The 26542-nt window shown below is 52.6% G+C and overlaps 1 protein-coding gene across 2 annotated transcripts in view; it reads right to left on the reverse strand.

The window, feature by feature from the left end:
- Nucleotides 1-17968, reverse strand: part of ANKRD33B (ankyrin repeat domain 33B) — an 85201-nt gene extending 67233 nt beyond the window's left edge. For both annotated transcript variants that reach the window (XM_045038781.1, XM_011287289.4), the window contains exon 1: nt 17477-17968. In XM_045038781.1, the coding sequence (XP_044894716.1) occupies nt 17477-17830 (354 nt within the window). In that variant the 5' untranslated portion in view covers nt 17831-17968. The remainder of the gene's footprint in view (nt 1-17476) is intronic.
- Nucleotides 17969-26542: the final 8574 nt, after the last annotated feature.

The following is a 26542-nucleotide window of genomic DNA, read 5'->3' on the forward strand; positions in this document are numbered from 1 at the left end:
ATCTGGCAGGCTGGAGGCTCAGGCAGGGGCTGATGTTAGTCTTGACGCAGAATTTCTCCTTCGCCCGGAAAAGTCAGTTTTTGTTCTTAAGGCCTTCGACTGATTAGACTAGGCCCACCCACATTAGTGGTGGCAATCTCCTTGAGTCACTGTAGCTGTAACCACATCCACAAAGTGCCCTCACAGCACTCAGAGACCAGTGTGTGACTGAGTAACTTGGTGCTATAGCCTCGCCCAAGCTGATGCCTAAAAACAGCCACCACAGGGAGGGGAGGGACAAACCCATGGCAAGAGGCTCAGGAAATGGGCAAAGAAATGGACACCAGAAAGTCCAGGTGAAACCAGAAAGTGAGCAGGGGACAAGAAGCCTATGAGGTCCAGGAGGTGGCTTCAGTGTGTGTGACCCCAGCTGCAGAGCCATTTCACAGGGGTTCAGGGGGCTGGGGGTGCCCCGAGGTCAGGCCACTGTTAGGATCATGCAGCAGACTGTTCAGACCAGGGGCACCCGGCCGAAGGGGGCGGAAGGGGCTCCAAAGCCCAGCCAAGCTGCGTTATCCCCCACCTTCCATGCAGAAGGGGATGTCATTTTCCAGTACTGACAATAGTCAGTCTGGGCCCCCAGAACAGGTGCTTTCCTAACACCCAGCCACGGAGCCACGAGGAGAGTTGCAAAGCCAGAGAAGGCGGAGGTCCTGAGAGAGCCCCCCCGGTCACGGCTGGGCACCAAGCACTGGGCACAGACCCGCCCGCCCCACATGCCTTTGGCCTTGGAAAGCAGAGGACTTCAGGATCCCGTCAGAGCCGACCCACTGGGGCAGGTGAGATTAGGGTTTGTTTGGTTTTGGATTCTTTTTCCCTTGTTTAGGAGAAGGGTTCCAAGTCCATTGTAACCAGAAGGGAAGAGAGAGGGCAGGACGGAAGAGGCTGGGCAGACAGCAATGAGTGGATAGGAGCGGGGGCTTGAGGGGGTGACCCACTCGGGGAGGGGCTTCGTGCTCCGAGGGCAGGGGTGACGGCAGTGCAGCTGTGTGTCCTTGGCCTTGACTGAGCACTTCCCCTGCTCCCGTCCCTGTCTCCACACAGGTCAAGGGCAAAACCAGCTTGGCCAGCCCAAGGAAACACTGCTATCCCTTGATGCAGGATCAAGGAAAAGGGGGTGGCGGTAACAAGCCTGAAGAACACTCCCTCCCTCTTCTCTTCAAAACAGAAAGCCAGGATGCGCCTGGGAGGGACAGAAAGCCTCCCAGGTTGAACTGAAACACCGGCCAGGAGATACACGTGCAACCCATCAGGCTTCTCAGAGCTGAGCGTCAGAATGTCCTGGAGGGTTTGCTGACCACAGGGCGCCAACCCCACCCCAGAATTTCGGATCCAACAAGTCAGGAGTGCGTCCCCAGCTGCTGCTGACGCTGCTGGGCACTTTGAGGACCTCAGTGACCAGTCAGCAAGACGACGGAGGGATGCCCAAGAGGGCAGTTCGGCCTGATGCTCAGTGTGAAACGGGTCGGGTTTGGGGCTGGGCACCCTTTTGTAAAGACTTCAGTCCTGTTCATACGTCGCAACTTCTAGGAAGTTTATGGTTAAGACGCGTGAAGGCGGGACCAGCACATGTTACCCCATCGTGTTAACCCCATCGCGCCCGCGGCCGGTGTTTCCTGCAGCCGAGCGATGTCAAATGTCACGATGTCTTGCCATAAAGTGACAGGGATCTGGTTCCTCCTTCATAAATTTCCTTTCGTAAATAATGTAAATGGTTAAAACGGATTAGTGGCTGCCCGTGGCTAAAGGGCGGCTGGGATAGAGGGTCACAGTTGGAGGTACAAGGTTTTCCCAGAGGGGATGCGGACATTCGTCTGTGAATGTCCCCAAGTCCTCTCAACTGTACCAATGCGGCTGCTGTTAACACACTCATTTTCCTTCACTTTCTCCTCCGCATTACTTCCTTCGAGTTTGCCTTTGGGGGATTCCCCATCACTCCGAACCTTAAAGACTTACATTAGCTTTCCTGTGAACAAAATTTTTTTTTCTATTCCTGGACATCCTATGACGACTTAATTTTACTCATGTAAACATTTTTTTTTTTTTTTAATCACAGAACAATAGAATTCTACCCTTTCAGACACAGAGACCATCTTCGTGTGAACCCATCCAAATCTCCAGGTGGACCCCCTTGGGTTTTTTGAAAGGCGGGCACCTGTGGTTCTCTCCACATATTATATAAATAAACTACGTACCTCCTCTGCAAGTAGAAAAATATTTTAAATCATTTTTAAAAAGTTCTTCAGCACTTGATGTATTAGGAGGTGGGGCCTCTGGAGTGTGATGAGGTCAGGAGGGTGGAGTCGCATGATGAGATTAGTTCCCCGATAAAAGAGACCCCAGAGAACTCTGGAATGGGGTAAAACATGTTTTAAACAGCCAACATTCAGGAACAGCCACTCCTTTGAAAAAAAGAGCTTTTTTCTTTTTTACATAAACTTTTTGCTAAAGTACACATGTTGCTGACAAGGAAATACAGCCCCCACGTATTTGCCAAAGCTCTTAGGTCGAAATCAAGTCATTTGCAAAATGCTACATGGAAACAGCCCAATGCAAACAGAGTTTTTAGTTCTTTTCAAAGGGCCCCTCCATTGAATTAACATTAGGAACCCTTTTTTTTTTTTATTTTTAAAATGTTTGTTTATTTTTTTTTGAGAAAGAGAGAGAGAGAGAGCAAACACGAGTGACCGGGAGGCAGAGAGAGAGGGAGAGAGAGAATCTCAAGCAGGCTCCACACTGTCAGCACAGAGCTGGACTCTGGGGTCGAATTCACGAACCGTGAGATCATAACTTGAGCTGAAGTCAGGAGTTGGACACTCCACCAACTGAGCCACCCAGGCACTCCCACTGGGAATCCTTTCAAAATAAGTTAACAGCATCTTACTGAGCACGATCGGGGGGGGGGGGGGGGGATGGAGAGGGAGGGAGAGAGAGAGAGAAAGCACAATCAGGGGAAAGGGGCAGAGGGAGAGAGAATCTTTAGCAGCCTCCATGCTCAGCACAGAGCCCCACACAGGGCTCAACCCCATGACCCTGGGATCATGACCTGAGTGGAAATCTAGAGTCAGACACTCAACTGACTGAGCCGCCCAGGAGCCCCAGTTCTGGTTTTTTTAAAAAAAATAACTCAATTCATTCATACCTCATTCTAAAACCAATGGATTTAGATCTGTCGACACCAAAGAAAATTTCAAATTCACCTCAGAGTTCCTGGTGCATTTTAGGGAAATGTATTTATCCTACTTTTCACGTGTGGCAATGGAGACTCAACCCTCCTCTCCAGGACCCACCCGAGGGCCCTTCCTGATCAAGGGCTCCCCTGCCCCCCAAAAGTACCCTCAAGAAGCTACACCTGTCATGTGTCCCACGTGGGTGCTGTAGCATGATAAAACAAAACAAAACAAAACAAAACAAAACAAAACAAAACAAAACAAAAAAAAACAGCCCAGAGGTGCCCGGCTGTCTCAGTCGGTAAAGCATACAACTCTTGACCTGGGGTCATGAGTTCAAGCCCCACATTGGGCATAGAATCTATTTTAAAACAAAACACAACAGGGGCGCCTGGGTGGCTCAGTCGGTTGAGCATCCGACTTTGGCTCAAGTCATGACCTCATGGTTCGTGGGTTCGAGCCCCACGTCGGGCTCTGTGCTGACGGCTCAGAGCCTGAAGCCTGCTTCAGAGTTTGTGTCTCCCTCTCTCTCCGCCCCTCCCCCATTCGTGCTCTCTCTGCCTCTCAAAAATAAACAAACGTAAAACAAAAACACAGTCTGAGCAACTAAATTTAGGTAAATGCTTCCCTCCCAGGGACAACCCACCCCCCCCCACCACCAGTATAAATTAACACAACAGCTTTCCTCTAAGATAAGAAGTCCAGGTGCCACTAAAGGAGGAAATCTGTGATCAGCAGGTCTTTCAGCTTCTCTTGGGGACACTTTGTATGTGGCCCCAACGGGTGACCGACCACCTGGATCTGCCAGGGCACAGGGGTTTCCCAAGACGTAGGACTTTCAGGGCTGCCGCAGGAAACTCCCAGATGCAACGGAGCAGGATGATAACCCCACAGGGCCATCGTGTGCCCGCTGAAGGCGGCCTCCCCACTCCATCACAATGCAGGGAAGATGTGCCAGAGACATCCGAGGTGGCCTGTCCCAGCCCACCCTTCAACAAAGGAGGACGTGCGGTGACAAGATGCACCAGGGTCGCTCCTTCCCCACTCCTCAGTGCCTATGTCCCTTTCCACTGTGGACGAAACAGGTCCCCCAAAGATCTGGATCCCGTGAGGCAGGAGAGTCAGCAGGGAGACGCATCTCCTGGTAACAAAAGGACCCCACGGCGCAGCAACCTGGCTTCAAAGTCTCCTCGGCTGAGTCCGGTGCAGCTCGGCACTGCTATAAATGGACGTGATTTCCTAGAAACCCACCCATTATCTACCCCGAAAGAGAAAAGACCGAACTCACAGCGCTGGTAAAACTGACCTAGGAGCTGAGTCACCGCTGCTGTTTTTAGCACATGACTACTGTCCCTCGTGTTTTCAAATACAAAAGCTGGAAGGTCTGGGCGGAAGCCATACAGACCGACCAACTTGACGGAAGGGGCAGGGCCAGGCCCTTTGGAATGCCTGGCTCGACCATGTCAAGGAAAAGTAGAAACGGAAGGAAACTCTGGAAACCCGTTGCAGTGGCATCAGACTGTGAGAGTCTCCGGACGGACCAGGGCTTCGATTCCAGGGCTCTCCGCACTAACCTGCACTCGAGGACAATGCTGAAGAACGAAAAAGGCTTGTAGTGATTCCCCAGCACACATAGGCCATCTTTCCCCTCCTCGAAGTACTCTCCTTCCTCATCGGTTGGGAGTCTAAACCCTTCTCGTTCTCCCCCAAGCCTCAGACTGCTTCCCCTCCACTTCCTGAGGCAGCGTCTCAGTCTCCACCCATCTGGAATCACAGGCGCTCCCAAGATGCACCAAGATGGGGCGCCACACCCTTCTCTCCCTCCCATCTAGCCTGACACCTGGCTTCATTTGCACCCGTGGCACCAACTGCCGCTCGCTGAGTATAAACGCTCAACATGGGCTCCACCCTCAACATTCCTGTGGTTACAGAAGAGTCATCACCAACTAGACATGCCATTCTCTTGCTTCCTCCTTTTCTCTTGGCTAAAGTTGGAACAGTCGTACTGGAAACCATCTTGAGATTAACTCGCCATGGAAACAATAGTTCCACTTACTGAGTGCCTGTGATGTGCATTCTGCCTCGAGCCTCTGTACTGTGTTGTTATTTCTTTTTTTTTTTTTTAAACGTTTATTTATTTTTGGGACAGAGAGAGACAGAGCATGAACGGGGAAGGGGCAGACAGAGAGGGAGACACAGAATCGGAAACAGGCTCCAGGCTCCGAGCCATCAGCGCAGAGCCTGACGCGGGGCTCGAACTCCCGGACCGCAAGATCGTGACCTGGCTGAAGTCGGACGCTTAACCGACTGCGCCACCCAGGTGCCCCTCCGTGTTGTTCTTTTTTTTTTTTTTTTTTTTTTCAACGTTTATTTATTTTTGGGACAGAGAGAGACAGAGCATGAACGGGCGAGGGGCAGAGAGAGAGGGAGACACAGAATCGGAAACAGGCTCCAGGCTCCGAGCCATCAGCCCAGAGCCCGACGCGGGGCTCGAACTCCCCGACCGCGAGATCGTGACCTGGCTGAAGTCGGACGCTTAACCGACTGCGCCACCCAGGCGCCCCTCCATGTTGTTATTTCTTTTTTTTTTTTTTCAACATTTATTTTTGGGACAGAGAGAGACAGAGCATGAACGGGGGAGGGGCAGAGAGAGAGGGAGACACAGAGTCGGAAACAGGCTCCAGGCTCCGAGCCATCGGCCCAGAGCCCGACGCGGGGCTCGAACTCCCGGACCGCGAGATCGTGACCTGGCTGAAGTCGGACGCTTAACCGACTGCGCCACCCAGGCGCCCCTCCGTGTTGTTATTTCTATAATAAGCATCCCCATTCTATGGCTGGGGATCTAGAGGAAACTCAAGACGAAAAGATCGTGTGACTTGTCCACGGTCATGTAACCAACCTGAGCCCGCCATCTTTGGCCACCAAGCTGCTCTAAGAAAAGTCCCAGAGCTCTTCAAACGGGTGTACGTACCAATCACATCAAGGCCTGAGTGAAGTACTGATTCTGGTTCAGTAGGTCTCGGGAGGGCCCGGGGTCCTGTATTTGGGAAAAGCTCTCATGTGATGCCAGTGCACGGTAGCAATGGCTCATACATCTAATATTCCCAGCGGGTGCCATTCCCACACATTAACCAGGTCTGACACTGCTTTGCTTTTCTAAAAACTATAGATCTAAAACTGATCTATTCCTGGTGGTAAGGCTACAGACAAAAGGTAACGCATGCCTTCATTTTATTTTCCAATTTTTATGCAGTGGTAAAATGGACATAAAATATCTCTACCTTAACCACTTTTAAGGGCTGCCTTCCTTCATTATTATACTGGCGATCGTGAAATAATGACACGGGCCATCTGGGTGGCTCAGTCGGTTAAGCGTCTGACTCTTGATGTTGACTCAGGTCATGGTTTGTGGGTTCGAGCTCCATGTGCTGACAGTGAGGAACCTGCTTAGCATTGTCTCCCTCTCTCTCCCCCTCCCTCTCACTGCCCCCCTTTCTCTGTCCCTCCTCTGCTCTCTCTCACTCTCAAAATAAATACTTAAAAAAAAAGAATGAATAGATTCACAGAAACCGCCCCCCCCCCCACCCCGGTGTCGACATGTGACAGAATTACGGGTCAGGGGCACCACCATGAAATGCACATGGCCACCATCCACAGAGCTTGCTCAGCTGTGGGGTGGGTGGGGTGGTTCTGTGCCATTTCAACCCACGTGTAGACCACCACAGTCCAGATGCAGGCCTGGCCGTCACCACAGGCCCCCGCCTGCCACCCCGTTAGGGAGGCCCTCACTCCTCCTCTCTCAGAAACCCTAGCCCCGGCAACCCATAAGCTGGTCTTCATTGCTACAACTGCATTATTTCAAGAATGTTCACAAATGGAATTACACAGCCTAATTGCCCACCTTCCTTCATGTTTAAATCAACTTCCTGCACCTTCCGCCGTCTCGGGAAATGTGCGACGCTGAATTTATGGTAACACCCTGCTCCTGCCTCTTCAAGGGGCCCACCTCTACACCCCCCGCCTGGCCTCTCACCGCTGGAATGGCCCTCGCTCGGCAGGTGCTGTATCTGATCCAGGAGTCAGTTAAATCCCAGAAACAGAAGCAAGAGAGAAATGCTTGACTCCACATCCTATCACTTGCCTACTCCGGATTGAACTTATTCAGAGCTGACATGAATACACCTTGGGAAGCATACATCTGTTTTTGTGACTTTGAAATTGCTCTCAGTCCCACGACTCCAACCCAATTTTGCCACTGAGCCGTCACTCGAGATTTCATGTCTACCGTAATTTCCTATCTCTGACTTGGTAGAAATAAGTAAAATTCACCTTCAATTGTCTTTCAAACTTAAGAACATCACTTGAGGGGCGCCTGGGTGGCTCAGTCAGTTGAGCGGCCGACTTCAGCTCAGGTCATGATCTCATGGTTCATCAGTTCGAGACCCACGTCGGGCCCTGTGCTGACAGCTCAGATCCTGGAGCCTGCTTCGGATTCTGTGTCTCCCTCTCTCTCTGCCCCTCCCCTGCTCGCACTGTCTCTCTCAAAAATAAATCAACATTAAAAAAAATTATAAGAACATCACTTGAAAACAGTCTCATTTATGTACACACACACAATGAATAACATCAAGGATTCTTAACATCCTACTTCATCTTAAAATCTGACTCCATAAGAACACACACACACACACACACACACACACACACACACACACACCCCATACCTACACCATCATTCCACCAGCCTGTCTAAAAAAATTACTTCCCAATTGTCTTGAATGAAACATACTTTCTTTGTTCACATATGTTAACAACTTCTCTACAACCTTCTTATTTCTTTTAATTAAAAGGAATTACAGGGGCGCCTGGGTGGCTCAGTTGGTTAAGTGTCTGACTCCGGCTCAGGTCATGATCTTGCAGTTCACGAGTTCGAGCCCTGCGTTGGGCTCTGTGCTGACAGCTCAGAGCCAGGAGCCTGCTTTGTATTCTGTGTCTCCCTCTGTCTCTGGCCCTCTCCCTTTCTCTCTCTCTCAAAAATAAACATTAAGGGGCGCCTGGGTGGCGCAGTCGGTTAAGCGTCCGACTTCAGCCAGGTCACGATCTCGCGGTCCGTGAGTTCAAGCCCCGCGTCGGGCTCTGGGCTGATGGCTCAGAGCCTGGAGCCTGTTTCCGATTCTGTGTCTCCCTCTCTCTCTCTGCCCCTCCCCCGTTCATGCTCTGTCTCTCTCTGTCCCAAAAATAAATAAACATTGAAAAAAAAATAAACATTAAAATTTTTTTTTAAAAAAGGAATTACATATTATTTTATGTATGGAACTACTTAATTTGGAGAAATCATAGACTATCATTTGGTTATCATTTAGAATAACTGACCCAATAGGCTGTAAGGCTAGTCTCAAGAAATTTCAAGTAAGTATCATATAGACCATATTCTCAGTATGGTCTATATGTGCTGTGCTGACAGCTTGGAGCCTGCTTGGGATTCTCTCTCTCCCTCTCTCTTTGCCCCTCCGCTACTTGCACTCTCTCTTTCTCTCCCAAAATAAATAAACAAATAAACATTAAATAAAAAGACCATATTTTCTGAATCAGGCTTAAAAAATTCATTTAATAAAGCTTAAAGATATGTATTTTAAAAATGTTAAACATAATCCTAAATAACTTCTAGATCAGAAAAAGAAGAGGGGCACCTGGGTGGCTCAGTCGGTTGAGCATTCGACTCTTGGTTTGGGCTCAGGTCATGATCCCAGGGTCATGAGTTCAAGCCCCACATTGGGCTCTGCAATGAAAATGGAAGCTGCTTAAGATGCTCTCTCTCCCTCCCTCTCCTTCTTCCCCTCCCCCATGCCCTCTCTCTAAAATAAATAAGGAAGAAGAAAAGAAATCCTAATGTAAATTTTTTTTTTTTTATTTTTGGAACAGAGAGAGACAGAGCATGAACGGGGGAGGGGCAGAGAGAGAGGGAGACACAGAATCGGAAACAGGCTCCAGGCTCTGAGCCATCAGCCCAGAGCCTGACACGGGGCTCGAACTCCCGGGCCACGAGATCGTGACCTGGCTGAAGTCAGACGCTTAACCGACTGCGCCACCCAGGCGCCCCCAAAACTGTTACTTTAATAAACCTGAAGGAAATAATTTTTTTTTACAGACAGAAACTGATGAAACAGTGAGGAAGCAGATCCAGAGGGATGCCCGCATGGCTCAACTGGTTAAGCATCCCCCTCTTGATCTCAGCTCAGGTCTTGATATCTGGGTCGTGAGTTCAAACCCGACACTGGGCTCTGCACTGAGCCTGAAGCCCTACTTAAAAAAAGAACAAAGAGCAAAAGTTGACTCTCTAAAAGAAGTAATTGGATGGATATTTTGTATGATATTCATCACAAAAGAGAAACAGCACAAATTTAAAAATATACTAAAACAGCTATAAGGCAGTTATAACAAACATTAAAAAGGAAACTCTATAAAAACCTCTGACAATTGACCTTCAAAACTTAGAAAAAATAGGAGACTTCCACAGAAAAACAGCCATTTCCGTAACGGACTCAGGAAGAAGAGAAAATCTGAATTATCCCATAACCATTAGAGGTACTGACCTAAACATCTGACAGGACGGCTTGGATTCTAGCAACTTAAACAATTAGTTAAATACTTAGAGCATTTCCTATCTCAAAGCCATATGTAGCAGTTCTCGTGCAAAATCGCTTTGAATAGCTTGCATATTATACTGATATAAATGTTAGACGAATAAATGGTATTCCAGGAGTTCGTATACCTCGTTATTTCATATTTCTAGAACACCTCTGCCTTAGTCTTCCCTTACAAGTATAGGATGAAAAAGCAATCTGATGTTCAAAATCACCCCAACCACTACCCCATTCCCCATGGACACCCAGAGGAGGCAAGGGCACAGTGGAGAGACCCATGGGGGGCTCCACGGAGCAGCGGGAGCAGCCTGGGGTCCTTCTAGAACCCGGCTCTCCTGACGTACTAGATGCCTTCTCCCCTAAGCCTCACTTTCTTCAACTACAAAAAGGTGGGCACAAATAACCTCTAAAATCTCTTCCAGTTCCAAAATCCCATGACAAGGGTCTTTCTAAATTTCTAAAACCTTCACCCAAGCTACGACCCATTAATTGCACTACTAGGAATTTACCCAAAGGATACAGGAGTGCTGATGCCTAGGGCCACATGCACAACAATGTTTATAGCAGCGCCTTCAACAACAGCCAAAGTATGGAAAGAACCCAAATGTCCATCAACTGATGAATGGATACAGAAGATGTGGTTTTATATACCATGGAATACTACTTGGCAACGAGAAAGAATGAAATCTAGCCATTTGCAGCAATGTGGATGGAACTGGAGGGTATTATACTACGTGAAATTAGTCAGAGACAGGCAGATATGTTTTAACTCATATGTGGAACTTGAGAAACTTAACAGAAGACCATGGGGGAAGAAGGGAAAGGGAAAAAATTAGTTTCAAATAGAGAGGGGGGCAAACCATAAGAAACTTAAATACAGAGAACAAAACTGAGGGTTGATGGGTTGGGGGGAGAGAGGAAAAAGGGTGATGGGCATTAAGGAGGGCACTTGTTGGGATGAGCACTGGGTGTTGTATGTAAGTGATGAATCATGGGAATTTAATCCCGAAGCCAAGAGCACCCTGTATGTTAGCTAACTTGACAATAAATTATTTTTTTAATAAATAAATAAATAAAATAAAAGACCATTTTATAGTAGATTAAATACAGAAGCAAATATAAGAATTTAGCTTATACTATAAAGTCAGACATTAAAGAGTTTTTCAAAAATCTAAAACAATGGGTAAAAAAAACTCAGAAAAATTAAATTAAAACAGGACTTTGGGAACTGATGCTTTTTTTTTTTAATGTGTATTTATTTTGAGAGGGGTGGGGCTAGCAAGGGTGGGGCAGAGAAAGGAGAGAGAGAGAAAATCCCACTGACAGTACAGAGCCTGATGCAGGGCTCGGACTCATGAACCATGAAATCGTCACCTGAGCTGAAATCCAGAGTCAGACGCTTAACCAACTGAGCCACCCAGGTGCCCCAGGAGCTGATGCTTACTGATATTGGATGGTTAGGAGGCAGACGCTCTTAGTACCCTCTATTTGGGAGTCTATCTGAAATTTTCCTTCAAAAAACTAAGTTTAAAATAAACAAATAAATGCTCAGGGTTAGTGAATGACATCTTTTACAAACAAAAGCAAATCCACCCTCAAGAGGGCTTGGCCTTGTGACTTGCTTCAGCAGAAGGGACGCTGATCCTTTTTCGCTCTCCTGCCCTGGAGAACGAGCCCAGGCCAGCCTGCTGGAGGATGAGAAAACCCACCGGACAGAGTCACCCCAGATAAGACCTCCCTGGTCCTGCCATCGTCAGCAGACTCCCGCTGGTCTCAAGTCAAGCCAAGATCAGCGGAGCTGGACCGTCCTTAGCAAAATGTTTACTGTCCTACACGCCCTGGGGGTGTCACAGTTATTCCTTATTCCACATTCTTGTGTCCAAGGAAAACTGGTACAGTTGTATCAAAAACACATGGGAGACTCTTAATGGTATAATAATGGGTACATTCGTCCAAACCCACAGAATGTATAACACCAAGAATGAACCCCAATGTAAACCATGGATTTGGGGGATCCTAATGGGTCAATGCAGGTTCATCAGTTGTAACAAATACACACTCTGCTTGCGGATGTTGGTAACGGGGGAACCTATGCATGTGCTGGGACAGGAGGTCGACGGGAAATCTCTGTACCTTCCCTTTAATTTTGCTGTGAATCTAAAACTGTTCTTAAAAAATTACACCCTTAAAAAAAAAAAAATCAGAGATGGGGCACCTGGGTGGCTCCGTCGGTTAAGCGTCCGACTCTCGATTTCGGCTCAGGTCATGATCTCCCAGTTTATGAGTTTGAGCTCCCGGCGGGCTCTGCACTGATGGTGTGAAGCCTGCTTGGGAATCTCTCTCCCTCTCTCTCTCTGCCCCTCCCCTGCTTGTGTTCTCCCTCTCTCCCTCTCTCTCTCTAAAAATAACGAAATAAACTTAAACTTAAAATAGAATAAAATAAAATAAAATAAAATAAAATAAAATAAAATAAAATAAAATAAAATAAAATAAAATAAAATAAAATAAAATAAAATAAAATAAAATAAAAATAAAAGCAAAGATTCAGAAAAGCACATGGACCTCCCTACTGATGCTGGGCCCAGAGCAAAGCCCCCACCCCTGCATGGTCCCTGGGGAGGAAGAAGCACAAATCGGTCAGCCTGTCTGCCGCATGCACGTGTCGGCTTCAGCTGACCGCCTCTCTGCTCCCGCCCCTTGGGCTCCGGTCTAATCTGCTTGTTGTCCCTTCCCACCCCTCCCCCACACTTCAGAATCTACGATAACACACTAACATACAGCCCCAACAGCAAAGTCAAGCTCCCTGCCCACAAGCTCTCGCGCTTGACTGCCTGCCGGCCCTCAACTCCACAGAGGCCAGAAGTCACTTTTCATCAACGCGAGGCCACTCTCGGCACATTCAGTGCATGAGGCCTGGGAGCCGCCGAAGGGCTGGGTGTGAATTCCAAACCACCTGAGTCTCAGTTTGGGGAAAGGTGATTCCGAAGTTTGTAAATCTCGCTGCTGCATTCGAAAAACAAACAAGAAACAAAAATCGAACCCAAATTTTTCCTTACGGGTGTGTCAAGATAAAAGGCCCTGTCACTGCTGCAAATGTATAAAACGCGAGTGAAGGAAGAGTTCGCCGGTGCCGAGGTGTGGCTTTGCTGAACCGAGAGCCAAGAGACAAAGGGGCGGAGGGGCCTTCGGAGAGTCCCTAGAAGTTAACCATATGTGAGAAGAGTTACAGCAAGAAAGGAGTGCAACAGGGGTGCGTGGGTGGCTCAGCTGGCTAAGCATCTGACTTCGGCTCAGGTCCTGATCTCACCCTTTGTGAGTTCAAGCCCCGCATGGCGCTGTCTGCTGTTAGGGCGGAGCCTGCTTTGGATCCTCTGTCCCACTCTCTCTCTCTCTGCCCCTCTCCTGCTCGTGCTCTCTCTCTCTAAAAAAGAAACATTTTTTAAAACATTAAAAAAAAAAAAGGGGGCGCCTGGGTGGCTCAGTCAGTTGAGCATCCAACTTCGGCTCAGGTCACGATCTGACGGTCTGTGAGTTCGAGCCCCGCGTCGGGCTCTGTGCTGACAGCTCGGAGCCTGGAGCCTACTTCAGAGCCTGGGTCTCCCTCTCTCTCTGCCCCTCCCCCTGCTCACGCCTTGTCTCTGTCTTTCAAAAAAATAAGTAAACATTAAAAAAAATTTATAAACAATAAAAAAAGGGAGTGCAACATTTTCAATTTAGCATAATTGGGTCTAGTTTGGTTCAAGAGCTATCTGACACGCAAAGTGCTGTTCTGCAACAGGGAAAGCAGCACAAACACGTCCTTTGGCTTCAGTCCTGTCTCCAGAGCTGTCACAGCCATAAAGGTGGAACTCAGGAGATAATAAGTGGAAGAGAAGAATTAAGAAAGAGAATTATGGCAGCTTGCAGTGTCCCCAAGTCAGAGGGAACAAAACCACCATAAATCTAAATGACAGCAAGAACACAGTTTGAATGTTACTGGAGAATCATTTGACAAATATTTACGTGTTGCATATTAAAGGATGCAATCCTTTTAGAGCAATAAAGATTTTAGAAGAAAACCGTATGCTGACCCACATCCAAGACAAAACCCATCTCAGGAGCCAGGAGAGAGCACGTTTTTAAACAAGACACATCTGATCCTTGGTTACTCAAACCAAATGAAACATCTGTCAGCTCAGGAAGCACGCTCTTCTTAACTAACAGGAGATTATTAGCTCAACAAGTATACCCAGAAAACCTTTCAGAGCCTTTGCAGACATTTCTCTTCTAGAAACCTGGCTGTGGGCACTAACTCTGAGCTGTGCATTCTGCTGTTCGCGCAATTACCCCTCTGCTCCCAAACCTCTCTCTAGGGCTTTCTGTAAGGTTTTTACTGTCCCTCATTGTGGTAAGCTCGTAGATCAGGCCCAAAGGGCTCATGCCTCAGGGCCTTTGCACCTGCTTTGCCCTCTGCCCAGTGTGCTTTCCCCCACCTATCTTCTCTACATCTTAGTCAGATGTCACCTGCTCTCTCAAGTGACCACTCTCAATCCCTGAACCCCTAGACTGTGCTTACCCAGCTCCAGAGGCTGCTGGCTAGATCCCCGCGAAGGTGCCCCTGGGATGAGAACCTGAAGGCAGTGGGTGAGCGAGTCACGTGGCCATCTGGAGAGGCACACCTCAGCCCCAAGGCTGACCGCTGTCATGCTGAAAACAGCTGGCTTCCCAATCTCCTGTTTCTTAGCCAGCTGCCCTGGGCCAGCCTCTTACCACCTGACCCAGGTTGGCGTCTCCAGCTCGGGCTCCTACATCCCCCCCTCTCTGTACCACCCCACAACCAACCATACTGCCCCTGCCAACACCCCCTTGGCTCGGTCAGCCAGATCAGAACATCTTCCCTCCACTCCCCCCAAGTCTCCCCTGGGCTCCCGGGATGCTCCAAGCTGCTTGCGTTGGAGACATTAGCCCCACATCTCTTTAGACTGCCTTCGGGGGCCCTGCCTCTGGCTCTAAGCACCAGGAGCTATTACTCTCTGGGTTCTCTCCTCAAATAAAAGGTGGCCTCGTAAAGACAAGCACTGTTTGATTTTTCTCCACGTCTCCTACAGGACCTAACCACTGCCTGGCACAAAATACGTCTGTAAGAAACGCTATGCAATGACTCGCTACCCCATTTGCCACTGGTCGTGTATTTGCACTTTACCACACTTAATTCTCAGTTTTCACAGGAAGAGGGAGGCTGTTTGATCAACAGAATCTAGGAGCCACTGGGAAGAACAGAAGCTCTGGCCTCCCTCCTCCCCCAAAGCACCTAACGCAGGACTTGCTCCTGATGAGAAGATACAGGGGCCCAAGGGTCTTGCAGTCTGTCAGACGAGTACCGTTTCTCCATCCTGATTTGGAGGGGAGCAGAGAGGAGGAGCCTCAATGCAGAGGAACAAACAGAGACTCTGTAATCAAGGGGAAAAGCCGAGAGAAAAAGAGCTTTGCCTGGCAGAAGAGAAAATTGCCGGAGGAGGCTGGCGAGAAACAGACAAGATGCTAAACAAGGGCCATGTCAGGGGCGCGTGGGTGGCTCAGTCGGTTGAGCATCCAACTTCAGCTCAGGTCATGATCTCACGGTTCGTGGGTCCGAGCCCCGCATCGGGCTCTGTGCTGACAGCTCCAAGTCTGGAGCCTGCTTCGGGTTCTATGTGTCCCTCTCTCTCTATCCCTCCCCACTCATGCTCTGTCTCTGTCTCTAAAAAAAATGAATAAACGTTAAAAAAAAATTTTTTAATAAATAAAAAAATAAACAAGGGCCATGTCAGAGGGCCATGTGCATGAGGGGGTCGCGTACTCACCACGCCAGGAGGTACAACTAGGAAACCGAGGCAGAGAGGCTGGACCCTGTTCCGCTGTCCATTTCTACTGTCCTTCCCCGACTCTATGCTGAGGGAGTGGCTTTCAAAAGTAGCCCAGAAACCCAGTCGGTCAGGCCCAACTCCCCTGGCATCGGCTTATCGTTCAGTTGGCTTGAAGGCGGCCGTTCCCAAACTTTTATTTCTTGCCCCCGAAGGGAACATAATAAAGCTGAGCCCAGGGGAGCCTCGAAGTGGGGGTTGGACAAGCCAGGCTGGGCCTCTGCCCACCCGGGCCCACTGGAGACCCCAGGCTGCCCAGGACACAGGACCTACCGGCCCCCCACCATGTTCTTCCAGATCCCTGTGGGGCTTCCTTAAAAGCAGGGCCTGATGCCTCCTTCAGGAAAGAGAGGTCTCCTGTACACATGTGTGTGTGAAAACTCACCTGACTAATAGCCAAAGCAGAGGTGCAGAAAGGGCCCCAGCGGCCCACGCACCTTCCCAGAGAGGGGGGAGGGAAGCTGGGATACAGGCACTGTCCTGAGTCACAAGGCCACGGAGGCCTCAGGGCTGCACCAAGCACAGTCCCTTCTGCCATTTCACACGCTGTGTCAAGCGAGCCGCCCAAGTGGCAGAAAGTGACACCAGCGGGTCCCAACTTGACTGAGCTGAGCCCAAAACACAGGCAGAGACAAACCACTCTGCTCCAGAGATAAGCCAAAGGCACAGGGTCACAGCACACAAGTACAATCGGGGCCTTTCTGTCAGCTAGGGCAGGGGAGCAGGTGCACCTGCACTCCAGAGTTGTGCCAGGCTGAGGCTGCAGACGCCCCTGGAGACTGTGACAGTCAGGTGAGAAGCAGCCGCTGTCCACCCAGCGCAGGCTAACGGGCACTTGGTCGCTGTGGTCGCTGTGCGGTTTTTCCCTCCGTGTGTTGGGCTGTTCTAGTCATTCTCAAGTCCTCGAAAGCCAACTTTTTCTTTCCTTTTCGAGATGCGCCCTGCCATCTGTGAGTCTTGACGTGATTAATGGATACCCCGTGCCTCTCTCCACCTCCACCTCTGCCTGCCCTATTTGGTGGGTGTCTGCCCCTCCACTGCCCTTCCAGAACCTGCCTCCGGGGACCCCGGCTGGCCCTGGCTCCTGACGGTGACCATGCAGATCACGCTCGCAGGTCGCCACGCGGGTCACCAGGGGCAGCAGGGCCGGGGCCTGGGGGCGGGGGAGGTGGGCGGCAGGCACTCCGGGAAGAAACTCCGAATCCCTGGGGCCTGGAGGCGCCCGCCCGCGCTCGGGCGCAGAAGGAAACGGGCAAGGTCACCGAGGGGCGCCAGTGGGGCTCCGGGCAGAACCGTTTTCCCTGCAGGCGAGGAAGGGTAACGGTCGGGGGGAGCCCAGATCGAACAGCCCCGACGAGAGGTGTCCAACCTGGATCCGAGCGCGGGCCCCCGGGGGTGGGGGGTGGGGGCGGGGGTGGGGGGTGGGGACGGGGGTGGGGGGGAGAATTCAAGGGCAGGAGGACTCCGGGGGCGGGAAGCGACCAGGAGGCGGCGAGGACGCGAGATTAGCGGCGTCTCCCGCGGCGCTGTGACCTCGGGCAGCGCCCCCCACCCCCCCGCCCGTGACCCCGGCCCGGGATGCGCAGGCCACCCCCGGCGCCGCACGCGCCGCACGCCCAGACAGCGACGAAGAGGCGCTCTAGGCGGCGGCAGAGGCGCCGCGGGAGCCTGGGCAGAGCCGGGATCGGGGTGGCGCGGAATGGCAGGGAGGGATCCGAACCCTGCGGAGAAGCCAACTTACCCGGCCGTTGCGGTCGGTCTCCTGCACCTCCTCGGCGCTCGGCCCCCGCCGCACCAGCGCCCTCAGCAGCCCCACGTCGTTGGCGCAGGCGGCGCGCAGGAGGGTCGCCTCCTCCGGGACGCCCTCTGGGACGCTCTCCGCGCTCGCGGTGCCGTATTCCTCCTCGCCTCCGAAAGGGTAGAAGGAGTCGTCCGAGGCGATGCTGCGGGTGTCGGGCAGACACGAGAAGTCCTCGTACTCCTCGTAGTCGGCAGGGTCCTCCCCGGCCTGAGCGTCCCGGGGTGGGGACGGCGGCTGCGGAGACACGCGGCGCGCCCCGCCGCCCTCCGGCCCGGGCCCGGCCAGCAACACCATGCCGGCGGCCGGGGCGCGGGCCGGGAGACCGGGGCGCGGGGCGTGCACCGAGGTCACCGCCCCTCGTCCCCCGCGGCCCCAGAAGAGCCGTGCTCCGCGGGCCCCGGCCCGGCGGAAACGAGCGCCCGGCGGCCGCGCTCGAAGACTAAAGTCGCCGCAGGCGGGAGAAAAGCCCCTCGGGGGTGGGAGGAGCCGCGGGGGCTTTCCGGGCGCGGCGGGCGGGGACCGCGCGGGGGGGAGGAGGGCGGGGCGGCCGCGCGGGCGGAGGCGCGCGCCCCGGGTCCCCCGCCCCGGCGCCCGGCAAAAGTTCGGAGCGCAGCGAGGGCTCCCCGGCGCCGGAGCGCGGAAACGCACGCGCCCGACAACTAGCAGCAAGGCCCCGGGAGCCCGGACGCCGGCGCCTCGGGCGGCGAGCGGCCCCGCCCTCTCCTTCGGCGGCCCCGGGGAGGAGGGCGAGGGTGGGGGCCGGGGGACCCCGCGAGCCGAGCCTGCTTCCCGCCCCGGGAGCCTCCAACACCCCTCCCCCGCGCCCCCCTCCCCACCCGCCGTGGCCCGGCACCGCCCGGGGCGTCAGGCCTCCCGGTCGGGGTTGGAAGTTTCCCGGCGTCGGAGCCACTGAGCTCGCTTTTCCGCGTCCCCGGGAGCCGGGGCTCGGGGTGGGGGCTGACTCCACTCCGAGCTCAAAGCGGGGAGTCCCGCGGGGCGCGGAGGGCTAGTGGGTGCACGGGCGGCGGGGCCGGGGTTGCCCGGCGGGTCGCGCCCCCCTGAACTGGGAGCTCCCGGAGGGGAGGGGCCGCAGAGTCCCCCGGTCGCGCAGCCCCCGGGCCCACTGTGGCTGGCAGGCTGCTCCTAAAAGAGCCACCCTAGGGCGGCGTCTCAGGGCCTTGGTGGAAACTGGGGGGCGGGGGGGGGGGCTCCAGGCCGGGGCTGTGAGGCTTCCCTCCTCCCCCACTCCTAGCCAATGTCACCGCGCCTGGATCTGCGGAGTCAAGACAGAGAACCGCGTGAGGCCGCGACCGGGCGCTGACACGGCGGCCGGCTGCCAAACGCAGAGAGCGGGGCCGCGGGAGACTGCCGCGGTCCGGTCCGGCGCCGCCGCCCCGGCCTAGGGGTGGAGGTCTGCCGCGGGGAGCCCCCGACCTCGGGGAAGACGGTGTGCGGCGGGCCACAGCCTCGCGGAAGAGGCTGTGCGCGGAGGGCGCTGCGGTGAGCCCGGGTTGGAAGAGTTGCCCCTTTGGCAGAAGAAACCGTTTGGGTCGTGGGGGCGATGCGGGTCCCGCGAGGGGCACAGCCACGCCTCTCTCTGCCCCCCCTCCCTCCTTTCCCTTTCCACCGCTGTTGACAGCGTGCCCACCCGGGGCAGGCCCGGGCAAGGCCCCCGGGGCCCCAAGGTGGACGCGACCAGGCAGACGAAACCACGCGGTGGGGGGGGGGGGGGGGGGGCTAGCTTAAGGACCCCTGGCTTGGGAGGGCGAGCGGAGGGGCTCAGTAGGGGAACACGGTCAAAAATGCCCTGGGTGCGCGGTGGGGCCGGAGCCAGGTTGACCTGCGAGACCTCGTGAGCCTGTCTCACTGGGCGAGACCCTCCGTGGCGATCACGCGGACCTTCAGTGTCATCGGAGCAGGCTCAGAACCCAGCGTCCGCAGGGCTCACGAGGGTGCGGGGGGCGGCGGACCGCGACTTGTGGCGAAGACGCATCCATGCCTGAGCACTCCCTGAGCTAGCAGTGAACTCAGGTGCCCTGCTCCCTTCTGTACTCGGGACTTTCTTTCCGACGTCAAAAATACCCAAGTCATGGTTTGCTTCTCACCTTTTTCTGTAACTGGCCACATTTACATAAATTCCCACTGGGAATTTCCCCCTTTTCAGGGTCGCCAGTGGTGGTAGCGTTGCCAGAGGCCCGTCAAATAGTCAGGGGATTTACAAGTTGAAATGCCGCCCTCCCACCCCCATCCCAGGTCAGGGTTGAGTTGGCTAGCCCTCCCCTCCCAACCTTGTAAGGCAGCGTGTGGTTTCAAAGACAGAACTCTAGCGGGCTGCGGCGGGGTCCCTGATGGATGGAGCCCCAGAACCCACGCACCCTTTTCTGGAGTCGGGCAGCCCCGTGGCCCTCATGTCCCCACTAGTGAGCAGCATAACTTAGGCCCTGTGTTCAGAGTTCACCACTTCCTCCTTTTCTTTCTTAGAAATTTGGATCCAAATAGCACCGGGATGGGGTTTTCCCTTGAAAGATAAATTTGTGGAGCCGTTTACTCCAAGTAAGAACTAGCTGGCCATTTGCCAGTGACCAGACTCCCAATCCGGGCTGACCGTTTTCAAACCCTTTTAGAAACGCACCCCTTTTACCACAAAGACAATGGATTCTCAGTGTCGCCAAAAGAACACAAAATGAGGCGTATGTATTTTTAATAAAGTCAACACTTACACGTGACGTGTACAAGATCTGCAGAGCAAGGAGAAAGTAGCTTATGAAAACTGCCAACACGCCCAGGATAACTATAAATCAACATTTTGAGAAACTGTATCGGATCCAAGACGAAGCCCACCCCACCGTTCAGAACCAGGGCTGGAGGGAGGATGGACTGGGAGAGTGGTTTTAAACCTTCGCACGTCCGTCTGGAATTCAGCACACGATTACTGTGAAGTTACCCTGTTATTAAAATTAAGATAACCATAAGTCTTGATGATATAAACGGCTCTGAAGGATCTGCTGCTCCAAATATGTTGCCCCGTGGGCACAGAGAGCTAGCCGATGTGAGGGGAATGAAAAATGCTTTTTATTTTTTATTTTCTCGTAGGAAAGGCATTGTGGTTTGGGGGTAAAGAGCAGATTCTGATACCAGACCCGGCTTCTTGTTATGACTTCACCACTGCTGAATTGGAAGCCAAAGGTTCTACGTTTTGAATGTGTATTACTGTGGATATACTCAGGCATACTGTGGGTATAACCTTAATTCGGGGGGGGGGGGGAGGTTTTTTAAGCCAAATGGGAGAAAAACACTAATTATAGGGAACGCATTAATTTTGCTGCCCGTTACAAACGATTCCCAACTAGAATCGAGAGAGATGCTTGCAAAGAAAGAAGAAAAAGCAGTGTGTTTATCAATTTTGTTAACCCTGTTGCCCTTCCCCCTTCCCGGGCCGGTAGCAATAAAGCTCATTAACATGAAAACGTTTCTTTGCTTGGCTTTGGGCTTTGGGCTTTGGGAGGGAGCTTCGTGGGCTGGCCTGCGTCTTGCTTTCTTGGGGTCCGGACTGAATGACAGGCACAGTTCAAAGAAAAGGGGAATAAGGCCAGTCCCTGTGGTTGGTGTCAAAGGAAGAAAACGGGGTCTCGGGGTGGGTCTGGGGCCGTGGAGGAGCCCACAGGCTTGGCTTCGCGAAAAGGCTGAGAAGCTGCCTGAGACGGAGCTTGGAGATGCACATGGCCTTCTAAGGTCAGCAGCCGGCTCCACAAAGCTCCCCTCTGCCTGTGTGAGAAGAGGAAGAAGTGACGGGAGGCAGGACACCTTTCAGTCACTCGTTTTTTGAAAACAGTTTAAGCAAACCAGAATCCTTTGACCTGGAGTTTTTGCAAATTTCCCTGGGTTGATGACAAGGAGGGAAGCAACCTAGAGTATCCTGAAATCAATCTATAGAATGACGAGACCAGCTTACCTTTCTGAGCTGCTTAGAAGTAGAAGAGTCTCTGTGTGTATTTCTGGATCTCCTTATTGAAGAGATTACCTGCTGTTCGGCCCTAACGCCTTTCAACTGACGGACACAAGAGCCCGCTCTCGCTGTGACCTGAGTGGGTCTAACCATTTAACAGCTTCGTTTGCTTTTAGGGAGGATTTCTGCCTTGGAGGGTAAATATGTGGAAGATGTTTGTGCAAGGGCACCTGATGCCAGTTCTTCCTTTTTCCTGCTCTTGACAAGGAATTAGCAGTAACGGGGCATAGCGAGGGACGCCATGTTGACTCAAGGACAAAAGGCCTTGGGTCTTCATCTGAATAAAGTTGGTTCTTTTTTAAGATCGAGGTTATGATTCTGAAGGCCAATTCGAGGAGTGACATCTGATGTCAAAAGCTGTTAAGCAACTTACACAACAGAAGGCTTCTCCGTGACCCCTGGCCTCCCACCCCAAGTACAGGGCAAAAGCCCCCCCCAGTCCCCACCCCTGCCCTTCTGCCATCACTGCTTCTTTGTTCACGCCCCTGGAATAGCTCTTACAGCCCCGTTCTCCACTAATTTTTGCAGAACTATTCTCCTTAAAACCCGAGGGTTCACCAAATTCAAAATCAAGTCTTAGTATTTTTGATGTCCGGCAGCTAAGCGGGTACCTCGCCGTCTTGAGTGATGCTCAATGGGTCCTTGTTAGAGGAGAGGGCAGGCAGGGCTGCTAGGCCAGCCCCAGCTGTGTCTGGGAACCTTCTGGATTTATACGCGATCGAGCACAGGAACCTGAACTTTCTTTAGCCATTTGTACTTCCAAGTCTCTGTTTCTTCAGGAATTAAAAAACAAAAACAAAAACAGTGCACTTGGGATTCCCACCTGGGTGGGAGGACTTGGGACCCTGAGCAACGTCCAGGGCAACGTGCCAGCTTCTGACCTTCTGTGGTTTCCCGTAAAGCCAGATTAACATCAGGAATTTTTGTTACGTTTATTTATTTATTTTGTGTGTGTGTGAGAGACAGAAGGAACGGTGGAGGGGCAGAAAGAGAGGGAGAGAGAGAATCCCAAGCAGGTTCCATGCTGTCAGCACAGAGTCCTACGTGGGGCTCAAACCCACAACCTGACCTGAGGGGCCTTCTCAGACCTTCCTCACTGCCCTCAAGCCCAACCCACCGCCCTCCTCAGAGCCCTCGCCTCCCGCTCCACACAGAAGATGAAAGCAATCTCCTCTGGACTCACAGTCACCTTCGCTGACACTCATCTGCCTCTCTGGCCTTTGTCACCTCTCAGTTGCCAGTGGAAGAGGCTCCCTCCCCCACAGCCAGAGCCAGCGCCCTCCTCCCTGGGGACTCTTAATACCTCCCTGTCAGGGTCCTCATATGTCATGCGGCACCTGTCCTTGGCCATCAACAACCCGCTTCAGATCTGCATCTTAAAACAGATTCTGCTCCCCCTCCGCCTCCCCCATCCTGCTGTGCTTTCACAAACGAACTTTCTGCAAGATAAATCTTCACCAAGCCCCAGTGTTGGTGTTTCAGTTACTCGTTTAAAAAATGTGGCTTTTTTTGTTTGTTTTTTAGACAGAGAGAGAGAGACAGAGAGAGGGAGGGAGAGAGAATCTTAAGCAGACTCCACGCTCAGCACGGGAGCCCGACAAGGAGCTCTATCCCACGACCCCGGGATCATGACCCGAGCTGAAATCAAGAGCCAGGCTCAGAAGCTCAACCGACTGAGCCACCCTAAAAACGTGTTTTTGAAGATTACAAAAGTCACATGTTTTTTTGGAAAAGCCTCCAAGCACTCTGAGTCCACAGAGTGGGAGGACGATGTCTCCCCTCTCGGTTGCCATTGTTACTGTTTGAATGTCTGTCATCTGCTTCTTCCCCTCCCCTGCTTCCCCAAGGGACCTGCAGAGGCTTCTTCATGGACACTTCCAGCTCTGACCCAAAGTCAGCGTCTCCACACGGCTCTCTGCCTGAACAGTGGCCCCCGAGAGGAGACACAGACAGGGTCGCCTGGACTCCCTCTGGCTGCCCACAGGGTAGTCCCCGCGGCTCCTCAAGGCAGAGCTGGGAAGCAGGGATGCCCCTTACTCGCGGCCCCCAGGACTCCAGGAAGGGGAAGGCAGTGGGAGAGGGGCAAGGCTGAAGGACAGTGAACTGAGTTCCCTCCAGAGTTCACCAGAGCACTCTGGTATTCCATTCTTGGACCAAACATATCCCCCCCAGTTTAAGATGATAAAATCGCAAAGTTCTATTCTTCCCCCCCTCCCCCCCAGTCTGGAGTTATTCAGACAACTGGTTTACTGAGCAAAGCAGATGTACAATCAATGTCTCAATATGCGCATTTCATCATAGATTTCCTCCATGGAGCCCTCCCCGCCTCCCCCCCCCCCCCCCCCCCCCCCGCCACCAGTGACTCATGCCCACATTCCCTGCAGTGGCAGCTGGTCCCCCTCACCGGACTGCAAGGACATTTCAGGGAGAGGCTCCCCTTTGAGACCTGACTTTTGCTTTCTTCCTTATTAGCACAGATTCCCATCCCTCGAGCAGGTATCCTCGACAGTGTTTGTAAGTTTAGCGCTGATTTAATGGGAGGGATAGAAAAGCACTCCAGCTTGGTCCCGCTCTGTGAAGCAGCCGCTAGACTTGGGGAGGAGACGCGGGTGGTGGCCCACGTGCTCACCAGATAGGCGGTCAGTGTCCCCGAGAGCCACCATCCGGGGCCGGCGGTCGCTCCAGCCGGAGGGTTGCACGATGTCCCCACAGAGAGCAGGCCCGCGACAACGTCCTTGAATTTGGGGAGGCAAGCTGAAAGGCTTCCTCTGTTGAGGGGAGCAGCTTGACCAGAGTCCTTATGCGGGGTGGTCAGCTGAGGGGATGTGCCGGCACGTTCGGCCATTCAAACCTAACGGGGTGCGTGTGTCGGGTGAGAGGTGCAGTGAGGTTGCCCGGGTCACTGTTGTCTTGTCACGTAGGGCCAAGCGGCTCCGGTGGTCCCCATTCTCCTTGGCAGGATCGTGTCCCCCAACACATACCTAGGAGGACATAGCATGGCGGCTTTTTCGACGTCACCTAATTCTCTGCCTCTCTGTTACCAACGGCCTGTCACCGCTCACCATGTCGGACTCTGCGCTTTGAGCCCCAGGTGCTTGGGCCCTTCTCCAGGTCATCAGGGGAATGGCACCATTTCTGAACTCTATCAGCCCCAAAATACCTCATACCGAACTGAGTTTCTTTCTTCCCCGAGCCAGCACTCCTAGGGCTCTCGGCTGTAGGCGTTCCCTCAACGTACCCTACTCCAGCCCACCCTACTAAAAGAGAAGGGTCCTAAAAAAGTGGGTGTGGTCCCCACCCTGGGAGGTGCTCAGAGCCACTGGCCAATTCTTGGGCCCGTTCTTGGTTCTTGCTATCCAGACGCTTACCACTTTGTCTTCCCCTGACCACACTTGGTCATAGAAGACCACCTGACCCTCCAGTGTCAGGGGCCACCAGGCTCTTCACTCTGTGACCACCCTCCCCTGGCAAGCTCACCTCCCAGGCTGGTCCCACACCAAGGGCTCCTGAGGGGAGCGTCAGGAGCACAGCCATACTGTGCCCAAGACAGCGCCACCTGAAGGTCCCTCCAGCATCTTGGGACTCCGGTGGGCCAGACGGAGCGCACATTTTTCTCCCACAAGTTGGCTCCTCTCTCTGCCCTCCTTAAGTTGATTGACGTCAGCATCAACCCTGAGCCAAGATCCTTCTCCTCATCACCTCCAGGTCTCCTAGCTCTGCTACTCCCCCCCCCCATTCCCTGTCAATTTCCACTGCCACATCAGGTGTCTCCCCAGGATGCCTGTCTGCGGCTTTGCCTCCACATCCCCAGCCTGACGCCGACCGTGGCACATGTTGGCATATGGCACAACTGTTAGGGGTAAAGTTGACACGTGTGGTTCGAGATCCCACTTGGCACCAGCCTTACGACTCAGTCATTCGCACAAATGTATATGCGTGTCCAGTAAGATGGGGGCTGGGCCACTCCCAGGAGCTTCATTCATCATGGGGAAGAGGAGGAAGAAGGAGGAGAGAAAGAGAAATCGAGAACTAGAAGAAGAGAAAACAAATGTTGGCCAAGAAGGGATTGGATCCATTTGCTGTGGCCGATTCGGCGCTCCAATCATGGAGCGGAGCATCACAGTGCCGTGGAAATGCATGACCTTGGCTCCACCGGGCAACAGGGAAAAATGTCACCAGCAGAATGTTGACCGAAGGAAGCCAAACACAAAAGAACACACGGTGTATGGTTCCATTTATAAGAAGTTGAACATAGGGCAAAACTAATGTTTAAACGCACACACACACACACATACACACAGGCCCTAAGTGGTGTCATTTAAGCTAAGTCACTAAATCCGGACTTAATACCTAGCCTCCTTGTAGTTGCAACCTCCCCTTGAAATGCAGTCTTATGGGGTCAATTAGGAATCGTCGGATCAGCACCCATGAGGAATATGTCACCCGAGTCTTCTCCATTGGTCAACCCCCCACCCCCATCACAAGGAAGATGAGATATTCTGACATAATAAGACCCCTGCAGTCCCCCTTAAGGTAAAGTGATATTACCTAAACCAATCCTTTCTCCTTTCTATTCTTTTGCTAATAACTTTCTATAAAAACCTTCCATTTGGGGGTGCCTGTGTGGCTCAGTCATTTGGACACCCCACTTCGGCTCAGGTCATGATCTCACGGTTCGTGGGTTCAAGCCCTGCATCGGGCTCCGTGCTGACTGTGCGGAGCCTGCTTGGGATTCTCTCTCTCTCTCCCTCTCTCTCTGTCCCTCCCCCACCTCAAAATAAATAAACTTCAAAAAAACACAGAATACCTTCCATCTTGCGGGACTTCTCAAGCTGTCTTCTACGTGTTCCATGGAAGGCCTCTGGATTCATGAACCACGTAATGAAACCAGTTAGGTCTTCAAATGTACTTGGTTGGATTTTGTTTTGTGAACACTAAGCTCTTTTGCTAGAAATCTGAATAATGTTTACCTTTGGGGAGGAGGAGGGGCAGCGACTGGA

Source organism: Felis catus, chromosome A1, assembly GCF_018350175.1.
Source record: "Felis catus isolate Fca126 chromosome A1, F.catus_Fca126_mat1.0, whole genome shotgun sequence".
Lineage (NCBI taxonomy): Eukaryota > Metazoa > Chordata > Mammalia > Carnivora > Felidae > Felis > Felis catus.